At 37.2% G+C, this 14521-nt stretch overlaps 1 protein-coding gene and 1 pseudogene across 1 annotated transcript; both read right to left on the reverse strand.

The window, feature by feature from the left end:
* Nucleotides 1–19: 19 nt before the first annotated feature.
* LOC135648986 (mitochondrial phosphate carrier protein 3, mitochondrial-like) lies at nt 20–2509 on the reverse strand (annotated as a pseudogene).
* Nucleotides 2510–7836: 5327 nt separating this feature from the next.
* LOC103999169 (probable auxin efflux carrier component 1c) lies at nt 7837–10528 on the reverse strand. Its single transcript, XM_009420836.3, has 6 exons — nt 9214–10528; nt 8873–9146; nt 8691–8776; nt 8444–8601; nt 8279–8355; nt 7837–8193 (listed from the first exon to the last, which is right to left on the reverse strand). The coding sequence occupies exons 1-6, from the start codon at nt 10433–10435 to the stop codon at nt 8127–8129; spliced, it is 1884 nt and encodes a 627-aa protein (XP_009419111.2). The 5' UTR covers nt 10436–10528; the 3' UTR covers nt 7837–8126.
* Between the last annotated feature and the right edge of the window lie 3993 nt (nt 10529–14521).

Here is a 14521-nt window from a genome sequence, read left to right on the forward strand (position 1 = left end):
TTCATTTTGAAAATCAAACTCCCAATTTGTTCTCATAGAAAACTTATCCTCCTATGCCATCACTTTCAGCATCTTCCGATCGACAAGTTTGCTTACCGCATGATTAAGAATGCACCTTTGTATTAGTCTTTCACTAGAGGCCTCACAAAATGAATGATCTATTATACATTTACTCTCATAAGTCTTGTTTCCCATGAGAGAGTTATACAAGAAACATGACAAGGAAGTTTGCTTATTGTTGTTATAGTAGTCAATCTGGCTTTCAGAAGATTGCTACATAGCAAGATTCCTTCGCTTAACCATAAAGAGGCCAACAAGTCATACAAGCTTCCAAATCCTTGGGGATGAGCACACTGATGTTGGAAAAAATGCATAATGATGTGAACGGAAAAGATGCTAGGCAACCATATGCCAAACACAATTGGATTGATTATGGAATACATAGCTAAGTCAATGTAGTTAAATAAATATTCAATGCACACTACACAGCATAGAAAAGCTGCCAGACATCCATAGCTAAACACAACTGAATAATGAAAGACATTGTAGCAATATATAATCTTTTGCATTTGCCTTTAGGTTCAATGACTACTGAATTATAAATGATTACCGGATCAGTAACTAAACAAGAAGATTGCAGTGACAGGAAAATTGAAGCATAGAGAAAGAAGTATCACACACCCAAATCACAAGTATGGGTTCTGCTAAAGCAATATAAAAGTCTTACGTTACTAGTTCAGTACAGAAAATTGTCAAGATAAAGGACAACATAAGCCATCTGTACTACAGATAGATGTGCTTGCATCTGCACATTTATTTATCCAAGCATTTATAAAGAAAACATATAGCACAACTCGTAAAATGCAATTATTATGCAAAATCTTGATCAATCAAGATTTATCGACGTTTGAAACTAGCAATCAATTGCTTTTTTAATTCAACATACAATGATGAACCTCTTGATAAATCAAGCATTCAGCGGTTTACCAACACATACAATGTCAAGACAGATAACTTCTTACACACCACAATTATTAAGTGAGAAAACAAAGATAACACTGACCACTTAATATAAACAGAGAGAAAAAAAGAGGATAATTTTAGCTTACAAGTAAACCCTGCCCCCAAAGCGGAACTATACCTTTGTATAATCTGCAATAAATAATTTCGAGGATAAATAAAGTAATTACAAAAGAATAAAACAGAGTGAGAAAGGTAAAATGACAAAGAAAGAAATCATACCCCAAAACACCTTCAGATTTTACAAGCTAAGGTAATCCATCACGCAATCCCCTTGCAAATCCAGGCTGTCTGGACCCGCACCTTCACTGCCTCGAAGGGTCAGAGAGAAACATCAGCAATCACTTCAGCGGAAGTAAAACTCGCAAGGTAGATCAACATCTGATACTTGGTGGCATACTCTGGGCCAGCTATATCTGAATAGTACCTCTTGAAAAACTGAGAAAACCCAATCTTGCACGCCGCTAGCGCACTGTACCAAAGCAGAGTAGGTGCCCATCCCCTGAAGAAACCCCTGGCCCCTTGTTCTTTAAGCACGACCCCAAATCCTGAAGAGATGCTCTGGTACTTAGCTGGGTCGATCTAAAAAAAACTCCAGCAAAGACTTACGGTCAAAATGATACAATGAATAAAAATTGAGATCAACATCAACCCTAGTCAACAGAACTAATTCATTTCAAGAACGTATTCCCCAAATAGAAGAGTCGAGACCTTAATCCAGCCCTACCGAATCATTTTGAACAAAAACTGTACATTTGCTGCTAACACATGAAAACTGTTATGATCTCACAGAAACAGAGACATTTGCACCAGAATAAATCACAAGAACTATGATAGAGACAATAAACCGATGTTGCCCAAATCCAAGGCATGCAGCAACCAAGTCGATAAATAAAAATCCGATGGCATGGATCAACCATCCTAGAGAAGCTCAGATTGCCGAAATCCGAAACCATCAATACGATAGCATTTAAAAAAACAAAATCTTGAATTAAATTGTACAAGATTATATCACGACATTGAACGTTCTCATTCCACAAAAAAGAATAAAAGAAAAAGAAAAGAAGAAGAAATAAGTGGTGGTGGAAGATCTTAGTAATCCGCAAGAACCGCCGAGGAACCGAATGGACTGGAAAGTAGTAATTGCCAAATGCAAGCACCAAGATCTAAGCGCACAACAAAGGCTTCCGGTTCTCACCTTCATGTTACACTTCACAAGGTCTAACGGGTGACGGCCATGTGGGTGAGGCCGTAAGCGGCGATGCCTCCGGCCGTGCAGGCGGCGGATAATAACCGCAAGCACATCTCGGACTTTCCCGGCTCGATGGGCGCCTGAACAACAACGGAGATCGGCGATGGGCCATAGCCCGCCTCCACCGGCGAGGCGAGGCAAGGGTCCGGCCCAGGACCAGGTCCATGGAGAGGGAGCGGAGGGAGAGTAAAGGAAGCTCGGGAGGAGGGATCAGCGAGAGCCCTCAAACAGATCCATCGCGGAGGCCAGACGAGCAAAGAAGAGAACCCATGCGACGGCTAACTTCCCGCGCCTGCGAATGGGACCGATTCTAAGAAGACTGATCAAAGCCGTTCCTTAAGGTTGTCGGTGATGTTATTTACACTATTAAAATAACAGAAAAACCTCTCAGATCTTCACATAATTACGAATTGTATGGATATTATTTAATATATCAGCATCAGATAGAAAAGTTAGGGATCGAATATATGATAAGTTATCATATCTATAATTCTAGATTTTGGATCGAGTTAGTTAAGGTTAAGGTTTGAATTAGAAATTGTCAAGCTAAATATATTTATTTTCATGAAATATTTTATAGAGAAAGGAGTATCGATAAAAATAAAATTAAATAACTATCTAGCAATTAGGGATTGGATACGTGCAATACATGAGATTACGAGAAGAAGTTATTACTATTGAATGATTCAATTGAATCAAATGATTCACCCAATCTAATTGAATCGATTTAAATAACCACTTTAATTGAATCATAATCTAATTGAATCGATTTAAATAATCACTTTAATTGAATCATAATCGATTGAATAACGAAAGCTTGCCCATCTAATGTTTAGACCTAACATCTTAATTCACATATTAATGGATTACTATAAGTATGAGCATGAAGTGGAGAGTGTTCTATTATGAGTGGCTTCGATACCTATGGGTATAATTGACATCCCCTATATATTTCTCTTTATTTAATGAATAAATAATTTTTATTTTTAATTAAATTATTATTTTAGAAATTAAAATAATAAGATCATATATATTAAATTCCACTATTATATAATTATTTGAGTCTTTAAGCTAAATTGATGTCTAATATTATATATGTTAATCCTGATCAATTAGTACATAATATTAATCATATTGAAATGCCTCTTTGTATCATCTTAAATTTACATCATAAAAATAATATTTATTCATATAAACTCGTCTGGTAAAGTTAATGATGAGTTTCTTTTCCATCCTGAAAAATACATCCGAGTTTCAAAATGAGATGGACGCATGCATTTAAGGAGTTTAAAATTATTTTAACATTTTTTATTTTGTTTGAGGAGTTTAAAATGTTACATGTGATCGAAAAGTAGGTTAAAATTTATAGGGGCAATAGTTGTAATCTTTTTTAAGCAATACGTAGATTTCTTTAGAGAAAATAGTGATATGGATGCAAATAAGTTATCCTAACAATTACATGATTTCCTAGGAAATTTTTTCTATAAGATGTTATATTATATTTCAAAAATTATGTGTATCAAAAAAACAAGAGGTAATTTAAAAAATAAAAAATAAATAGTTATCTTTAATTTATCAGTTCTTATACTTTCAAAAATTATATTAAAATCCTTATACGTAAATATTTAACCTCGTTGTTCCAATAATTTTTTTTTATTTTTAATTTTATAAAATTATCTTTTTAATCCTTATAAAAATCTCGATATTTAACTTTCGTAAATATAAAGATTTTAATATAATTTTTAAAAATATTAAAAATAACTCATTACAAAAGACAACCTACAATTAACCCTACCTCCATACCTCTCAAGCTGGATGGATAGATTATAGCATGGGAATGGATCTCGTTATCCTCTCTCTCTCTCTCTCTCTACGGGACACAATCTAGTCCAAAAGAGAAATCCAAAGCGACAGAGACTGCACGGCCATGGCGGCCATAGAAAGCGGCACCCACGCGCGGAACGGAGGGGGGGAGGACGATGGCGGCAGCAACGGTGGTGGGGTTGGCATGGAGCAGATCACAGTCAGTTGTATTATTATAACCGGCCTAAGCTCGTCGAGGTGGCGAGCGATGTCGATGTCGGCCACCAGCTGATGTCCGGTCGGCCGCGGCCTCGACAAAAGTGCTTCTTCCTATCCTGGTTGCAGTTTCGCAGCGCCATCATCAAACAAGCAGTGCAAGCTCGTCTTCGACCTTTGCAAGTTCGTAGCCCGTGGCATTTTCTGTCTTTTATTTTGCTGCTTTGGCTTCTTAATTTTTATTGAAGCTTTGACATGTTATTAATTATATCACTTCGAATATCTAAAAATATGTCACATATATCTCACTCCTTTACTCGTAAATCCACTAACTCAGGTTAACCACCTATAGATGTGATGATCATTGAGTTTAAAATATTATAATATAAAATACCTTAAAATATCCTTTTATATTACTTCATCGAAAACTTCAATATAAATGGATAAATACAAAAGAACTATTAATTTGTGATAATATTTGTACTATCTTTATCCATATTAATGTCATTTGAAGTGTCAGCGTCTTGATGTTAACAACCAATCAACCATGATTAACTACAGTCTTTTTGTATAATTTTTTTTTATTTTTTGGGGATATATATATGCTAAAATTAAATTTAGATGAACACACACACACACATATATATATATATATATATATATATATATAATTTTACCCTATCAAGATTAAGCTGAAATCATACTGGACGCATCAACTCTTTAAGTTATCATCATCATAAAAAATAAGTAATCTGTTAGCTATGAATTTGTACTAAAATATGCCATCAAAGCATAATTATCAAAACCAGATTGAATCGAATAGTCAAACAAAAAAAAATTACGAATCAGACCATTACATGTCCGATTTAATTATTGGATCAATGTATTCAAAAATCAAAATGAACCCATTGGCCTCATTGGTCTTTTGATAACTTCCTTGAAATGTTGGACTATATAAAACTGATTTAGTTTTGTAACATAACAAAAAAAATTTAAATATTTTTCAAATAAACTTTTTTATATTTCTTCAAGAAGATATTTTCATCCATGAAATTAGAATTGATACGTGAAAGAAATTAAAATTGATCCAGCTTTCATGTAATACCACCAATGTTGGTATTATCATTCAACCTAGTTGATATTATCATTTTTATTATTTTTAAATATTTAAAATTTTTATTATACATAAATTTAAATTATCTAATATATTTTAAAATATTTTTTATTAAATATATTATTATAGACTTAGTTGGTTTTACCTCAGTCATAAGATATCGTTGTGAGTTCGTCCAGTCTTTTCGAAATATCTTATTTCAACAAATACTTCATAGACAATAACAATTATAAATATAAACTTTACAAACTCTGTACAGTTGCACGACAAAATGTCCAAGGTAATTCATCTCGATCAAAAGTCCCCATAAGTGCTCACATAATATTATTATGGAACAAGACAATGAATCAATCCTAGACATTATCTCAAAAGTTTATCCAACCATATACCATTCGGGTAGCTCTTTGATATTGTATTAGCTAATATTCTATATTACTCTATGAAGCTAAAGAAACCCCGAAAATAGCTATCTATATGATCTTTTTTAGAAAATTTTACCTCTTACACAACCTATGTTAACAAGCCTACAATAGTCACAAAAGCCAACTAAAATAGAGTTACAAAGTCTATTACAAGCTCAATATATGTTGTGCAAAGCATGAACAAAATTGAAAGATACAGTTTTATACGAGCATTCTATCGAACAACCTATTTATAGTATTATCCTTGACATTCTCCCCCACTTATTCGATTGAACACCTTGTTTATCGACTCGATTATAATAACTATCCCTAAAGGTTGATATATTCATATATTTATATCAAAGATGTTTTAGTGATTAAAACCTATACTTTTCTAAAATTTTATCACTGAATATCTTCTCCTAAAAATTTCATGATTAATAATATGTTATTTTTTATGTTGTTTTTTAGCCCACTATAAAGAGATGGTAAATAGTGTTTAATCCTAATAGTAGGAAATGTGAAGAAGGTATGGCTGACGGTGGTAACACGTCACCACCAACGTGCAGCCACCTATCCTTTCTTAAAGAAAACTGATCACCAAATGTCAATTCCCTGTTGAGACTATTTAGCTTTCTATGTTTCTTTGGTTGCTAGATTTAGCTACATCTTTTTTTTGTCAAATAAAAGCAGAATAATTGATGATGATTCTTTATCACCAAAGTCAGAATCTTGGAAATGCATATCCAATCTTGCTACCCTTTTCCCGTATTGGCTTCAAAATGTCAGTATGCGGTAGGCACTAATTTGCAGTGACATACGAAAATAATCATATATCGTTTTCCATTATGATCCTCATAGAATCAAATGACAAATATTTAGAACATCATGCTATTTGTGCACTTCTCATCCTTGTGGCGTTTTTTGCTAGATGTGTTGTCGTATTTCTTTCATATTTGATTTGATTTTATTCTCGATTTGTGTACTAATGTCCAAACATTTTCTTGGTGACCACATAATGCCCATCTCTGAGTTAGTACAGGATTCATGGTCGGGGCTGCCAATCTCATCACTATCTCCTTGCCGGCGACGTTGTCCTCGCTACAGCCACCACAACATCAACTCTTCTGCATCCCACCTTCTCATTGATGGAGAGCGAAGGAATCTCGCAGTTTACTGGTTTCAGAGAGATAAGCTTCATATCCCCCTCATTACAAACTCCCCCTCACCAGCAATATGGTCCCTCCAATAATACTGTCCTTGCTAGCGACATAGCAATTAACATGATGACACCATACTTCTTTGTACTCCCATGTCAACTCTCCCTCTTCCTTGTTGGCTTCACCATCGACATCAGTCGCCCAAAAAGTTTCTGTTTAATCATATATTTTGAAAGAGGGACAGACGATCTTATCTTTACGGGTCAAGGAGGTTCTTTTCATCACTTTTCAGGATGGGCAAAAATTTTCTCTCCATCAGAGAAGGGTTGTTCGTCTATATGGGGATGGATGAAGTCGATCCTACCACACACGAAAACAGAAGAGGACATCGAGATCTTCCGCTCGCACTGAATTAGAAGGTACTACTCCATCAGAAAATGCAGGAAAGAGAGGAGGTCTTCGTTGAAGTGGAGCAAATTTCTTGTGTTCTTTTGTTGCTCATGCTGTCTCTGTCAGAGAGCAAACTCCAAGGGGGAGTGACTGGATATTGATTCCTTGCAAATTACTACTGTTAGATTCGAATTGTGATTGCATGTGCTATAAATGAAAAAATGAACAAAGAAATCTTGCTAGTGCTACTAAAATAGTTGTAGCAAGAAGAAAGCTTTGGAGTGTTCAGCGCCTGAAGAACCGGGCAACATCGCGGACGATCGAGAAATGACAGCAGCAGCAGTAGATGGCTGCGTCGGGTGGTTCAGTCTGTCGATGAATATGCCAAAGGGGTCGGTGTCAAACCCCGAACGAGGGAGGGGGCCTTATGGACGGGAAAGAATCAAACATCTCATCCGCATGCCCCACAACACTTTTCACTCGCAAGAGCAACTGAACCATCCATTCTGTCTAATTCTGCGCTACTGGTCACGATGATGTACTGCTACTACATTCACAACCAACAAAAGCATAGCAAAGAGGAAAAGAGCAACCACAAGTTCGGGATTGAATGGCACACAGGTTTTACAACAAAATTCTACTTCCCTTTCTGCGGTTTCTGGTTGCTTTCTCTTTTACTTGTGTCCATTTTGTCCGCTGCAGCTTGTCTGCCGGTGCGGTGATGCGGTCATGACTTCCTCCCTCCTGTCGCTTGTGTCATGCTCTTGACATCATATGCCCAGTAGGATGTAATACACCAGTGTGATGGGCAGGGCGATTAGCATTCCAAATATCACTCTGCGGCAAGCGAGCATGAAATTTACCTGAAGGAAAACAAGGAAGCAAGGCAACAGAAAAAGAATGCCGGCTGAGATGTACTCACGCTGTGCTAAGGATATCAGGATGCACATTGTACTCCTTGGCAAACACAAAGGGAACGATGCCTTGAGGCAGCGCTGCCTGTCCATGACAAAGAGAAGGAAAGAAGGAAAAGTCATGCATTAAAGTGGTGTCGGGTGAGATGGAGGAGGGGTCATAATAAAAGTACCTGTACAATGGCGACGCGCAAGAGAACACCACGTAGGCCGATGGCTAGGGAAGCCACAGCCATGACAGCCGGGCCTGTTAGGAACCTCACCGCCATGGCGAAAGCTGCTGCCTTGTTCCCACATGCTATGACCCTTGGCTGCAACGCCATGAACAGACCTGAAACCCCACTCCGACATCAATCCAAATCCCGATCAGTAAAATCAAAGAAATAGGGCACGTGAGACAAGATACACATGAATACGGACCAAGGCTGAACATGGCCATTCCAAGGCCAGCATCCGACAGTATGGAGATGGACTGCAACACGATCGCAGGCATCTGAACATTCCATCTGCAGTGCCAGCAGAAGCGAGGTAGCATGAGTTGGAGAATTGTAATACGAATCTTTACTATTGATGTAAGGGTGACACTGTTCCTGTTCGATTACCTGAAGCAGACGAGAGCCCAGATGATGCCGATCAAGCTGGAGTAGGTGTTGGGATTGCGGATCAGCTTCCGCCAAACCATGATCAGTATCAGCCTGGTCATGACGCTGGTCGGCGGCATCGCTGTCACTTCTCGTAGCCCTCCTTTCTTGACCTCCTTTACCTTCTCATCTCCCTCGTGCTGAGCTGTGCCATCTTTGTCCATGGCTGCCCTGTTGCCAAAGCTGAAATCCTCTCGCCCTACATACTCATCCCTGTTCTCCCTCCGGCCATCCACTGTAAACCAAATCGGCTCCATCGAATTGACCCTTTCCATCGAACCAACTGAAAATAACTACTTTACCTTTGCCGGGAGAAACTGCCACCCTGACATCTTTTATACCGGTAGGATCTGTCGACGGCACACCGTACTCCTTGCTGTTGCCGAACACGTCGGAGACTGGAGATGCGCTTGAGCTCCACAAGAACATGTGGAGGTCCTTCCCCCCTCCGTCCTCCGTCTTCAACAGATGGGGTTGTCCATTGGCTCTTTTAGGCCCGCTCGTCCTTGACGCCGCCTGAACGAACACAGCTGGATTCGGAGCCGGGTAGTTGGGAGATGCTGCGGTCGTAGTAACTGGAAATTGGTTTTGGATCCTAGGCTTGGCACCCGCAGGATTTCCGGCACCGTACTCCTCCTCGTAGTTGGACGGTCTCGGTGTCGTCGCCGCCGCCGCCGCCCCTGCTCGGACCCCGTAGACGTCGGCCGCCCCGAAATTGGAGCCCCTGCCGGCCACCATGGAGTAGAAGTCGTTGTGGTTGAAGCTGGAACCTCTGGGCGTGGGGTTGCGCGACGACTGCAGCGAGTAGATCTCCGCGTTGGTGAGGTTGGACGGCCGGGGTGTGGCCGCCGAGAAGCCCATCGAGCGCCTGGGGTAGACGTCCGACCGCGACGCGTTCGACCGCCTCACGGTGATGTGCAGCTTGCCGTCCTCCATGACGTGCGCCTCCGTCTCGAGCGCGTCGCGGCCGTCGAGCGAGACGACGTCGGAGTCGACACTGATGGAGGCGATGGCGCCGGCGGTATCAGGGAACTGCTCGGCGATGAGGAGCTTGGCGGCGCGGTACTCGAAGAGGAAGAGCATGAGAGTGTACCAGATGATGCACTGGAGGACGACGATCTGGACCATGAGACTGTGGGAGACCTCTCCATACATGCCCCGAAGGAGGGGGATGCCCATCACCAGGGTGTTGGGGAGGGTCCCGAGGGCGAAGGTGGTGATGGTCCAGTCGAGGCGGCCGCGGCGGCTGAGGACGCCCCAGGCAGCGAGCCCGGCCAGCACGATCAGCTTCTGCAGGGTGTCGGCGGCGATGAACCGGAGGTTCATGGTGTAGGGGTCATTCCCAGAGATGAAGTGGAAAGAGAGGAGCGGCACGGCGAAGAGAGCCACGAAGCGGTTGATGCCGGAGCACTGGGTCGGCGTGAAGACCTTCCACCACTTCACGGAGCCGTAAGCCAGGATCATGGCTACGTACAACGGCACCACCGCCGTCATCACATTGTAGAAATCCCCCGCCGTGATCATCTTCTTCTTCCTCCTCTTCCTCCTCCCGCAAGTGCGTCTTAATAGCTGTGTTGGACTAACGACCTCCTCCTCTTCTCTAGGCTAAAATAAATTGACACCTCTTGGCCTTTGAGCATCTTGCAAATAAGCCCCCCTTCTACTTGAAGCTTTTAGTCCATAATATTTCACTATTTAGTCTATGATTCTTAGTATCATATATATTATTTTGTCCTCATCATCATCAAATAATGTCTATCAAAATAATATAGAGAAATTTATCAAATGGTATTTATTGACAATATCAAAAGGTACAAAAAATACTAAGTGATATCAGATAGTCAACGAATATCCATTCATGGGTGTGTACAACAGTATTAAATAGTAAAAGACATGATGATATTTATTGCAGCATTCCTACTATAGGATACTGTTTGTCCCCATCAGTCTTATTAACTAATGGATGTGAAATACAACAAAACAATAGAGGTGATATATATATATATATATATATATATATATATATTTCTCAGAGTTGGAGGGATATCCTTGCGATCATAGCTTGGTTAGTGGCATGATTGAATGTTTTCCTTAGCTAAAGATTATGAATGAACTCAGATTCTTATTGTTCATCGTCTTCTTCTTTTTCTATGTAATCGACAAGTCAGTAAACATATGTGGTTGGAGACGAGCGAAGAAAAAGGTGTTTGACTCTTTGTAGATGATGTTTCTTGGGGACAAATTGTATATTCTCACGCTGGGCTTCGCCTGTCACGATCATCTCCCAAAACCTTCGCTGCATTCCATTCTTTTCTGCTATTGTTTGTGCAGTTTACGATAGGAGTCCTCGAGCACACTGTAAAATATGATTATCTTATGTAAATCTTTATATTTTTAAAAATTATATTATTTTTTTATAAAAAAAATATTTAATCTTATTTTTCTTTGTATCGTCGACTGAGACAAACTCGGTATGTACTCAGTGGTAAACTCAATAATATTTTCGTCAATAGAGTCGATGTTGTGAGAAGAAACATTTAATCCGTCAATAGAGTCTAAGAAGAAATGAAGTTAAATATTTTATTTTTATAAATATAGAGATCCTAATATAACTTTTGAAAGTATAAGGATCGAAATACTAAAGATAACTAATTGCATAAAATAATCTATAATTAACCTGTAATTTTATGATGAAAACTCGATAACGATCAAATAAGAGTCACATAGTATTATCGAAAAAAAGAAAATAAAGAAGTAAACTAGGATGACATGAATGACAAAGTTTTTTTTATTTCTGAAGTAAGTATAATTATATTTAAAATCTGTGTTTTTTTATTTCACTTTCAAGATTTCTATGTTTTCTTTTAAATAAAATGGATATTTTTTTTAAAGGAATGCAAACATGAAAATGTATAATGGTAACTCCATCATTAGCTACTTGGTTTTTATTTATTAGTTTCGTACTTGTACTAAATATTAACTTTACCGCATTAAGAACACGTTGTACGGAGATAGAATTTATAACTCGATGTGTCCTCTAGCCTAGCCTAGTAAACAAAGATTTATTTCTGTGGAAATATTTAAATGGATATAAGTGTCATGAACTTACAGAAAGAATGAGGTTACAATCATCTTGGAGTTTGATGCGATCGGATTCATAATTGAGGTTACCATCACCTTGGAGTTTGATGTGATGGGAATCATAATTGTTTTGAAGCTACAATCTCCCAGTGTGGAACAGTGTAGTTGGTGTCTTGGCAAAGAAAAGAAAACTCCATGACAGAGCTTATTGTGATGGTTCAAATTCTAGTGGTATAGTTTTCTTGGTAGAGATGACTTGGTAGTGTTAGCAGTCATCATGGTTTGATGCTATCTATCTAATATGGTTTTCTGAATGTTCATATTTGAGGCAGATGGCAAATTGATCATTGACATATTGAAAATTTTGCATCTTTCATTAGTGCCGATGCTATGAGCACTGTTTATATCCGCTCAGCGTATCAACAGCAGCTTTTCAATTTCCTTTCAGGAAAAAAATCTCTGATTTTATGGCAAGCTCTCAAATAAACAATTAGAAGAATCAAATCTCTAGTTCTTAACTTCTATAAGATCAATTGGTTAGTCGATTTTATTAGATCTTAAAATACAACGGTTCTAACTTCATACAAGTATCTTAGTGGTCCTCGTCTTTTCGAATGTTTATGAGACTCGATAACGTGCAACGTTAGTAATTGTTTATTCGTAACTTAATTTCGAATGTTCATGAGACTCGATAACGTGCAACATTCGTAATTATTTGTTCGTAATGCTTAAGTAAAGTCAACGCAAGTGGGATAGAATAATGAATTTAATTATGATTTTTTTTAACTTGATAATTGACATGAATAATTACCTTAAGGGTTCTATTTTTAAACCTGATTGACTAGCTAAATAATTTTTAAAAAATAAAAATAAATAAATAAAAATATTATAATCGATTTTACGATATCAAAGAATTAAAGTAACTTTTATAACGGTGTTTCCCTATTTATCCAAGCCAAAGAAAAATATAGAACAATCATACTTTTCTTAAGTCTCTCATTTTTTATTTTTCTCATTCGCAAACATAATTATAGGTTTACACTTAGATCAGAAATAATAAAAATCAATTGAATTAGGCCCGATTAATTGGCTCTTAGTGAACAAAAATAGTCCATCTTATAGATTTTAAAATGTCAATGTGATGAGTAAAAACCTGTTTTTTTTTGTATTTATAGTAGTTATTGGATGGGAACAATGTTAACAAAAATAGTATCTAAAAGAAAAATAAGATATAAAAAATTAAATTATAAGTTCAAATCTCAATGATTATGCATATTAAACCACAGTTACTATGTCAATTATTTGGACCCAATTACCCTCTCAATTAACCCAAAAAAAAAAAACACAAATTGTTGGTCAAATAATTTGGTCATTCGACCAATAAAGTCAATTACAGCTCATACTGTTGATCCTAATAATGTAATCAAGATTTTGTTAACATGATGATATAACAGATAATGATGGATTAGAAAGTGAATCCTTCATAAGCTGCCTAATAATTTCAACATCCAAAACAGACTCCCTACACAAACTTCATTCATCAAATACAATACTATTGCAAGGTTTAAAAGGACTTGGTGAATATAATAATACTGATTATTTCTTATTTTGATATAGGATTAAACTTATGATCTTACCATCTCTCAAAGGGTTTGATATCTCATTTAACATTATGATATACCTCTATGGATAATTCTTTTCTATTTGAATACTTGGACCTCAAGTCATTTATCATAATCAGATTATTTAACTTAATGAATATAAATTATTGATCAAAAATATTTAAACTAAACTAAGATATTACGCATCTCAGATAATATTTCTACTTCTAAAGATTAACTTGCATGATGTATAGAAGAATAAAGATAAAAAATATTTGCAGCATAAAAAACAGGCCATCATGTTAAAGCAAATTGATGGTTGCTAGTCCTTCTCTTTACCAATTATAAGCATGCACTTTGAATAATTCAGAGGAATAAATTCTGTGATAATAATGAATCATTATAGCACCAAAGACTTCCTTGTCAAAAATGTCTTCATTCTTACATGGACTTGCCAATTGATCTTTGCAGCTGTAGTTTGCTTTTCATGACAAGGAATAAAGTATCCAAGTGCTCTTGCCACCCAACCCACCACTAGTTTGATATGACTTGACAAAGGGGAATCGAAAGCAATTAAGAGATAAGGTAGAGTATCCTAACACCTCATTAATCGACTAATTATGGGATTCAAAGTCGAAGCAAATAGAATTGATGATAATAATGCGAAGTATTGGAGGATATTAAGAGAATTTGGATTTTATAGTTTTAGTATAATTAGAAAACCTATTAAATTTTATTAAGATGTTACCTTATATATATAATCTAGCACTTTGTAATTTATGCATTCTAGATGAACAAAATTTTAGATTTATTAGTGCATATTATATTAGATCTTTTGTATTAGTTTTTTCTGTGGAATCTTCTTAGAATTGATAAAAAAAATTTAAGTTTTTTAAAAAACAAAGAAAAGAAAGAGTTATGTTTTGAT

This window comes from Musa acuminata, chromosome BXJ3-9 (genome assembly GCF_036884655.1).
Source record: "Musa acuminata AAA Group cultivar baxijiao chromosome BXJ3-9, Cavendish_Baxijiao_AAA, whole genome shotgun sequence".
In the NCBI taxonomy this organism is placed as follows: domain Eukaryota; kingdom Viridiplantae; phylum Streptophyta; class Magnoliopsida; order Zingiberales; family Musaceae; genus Musa; species Musa acuminata.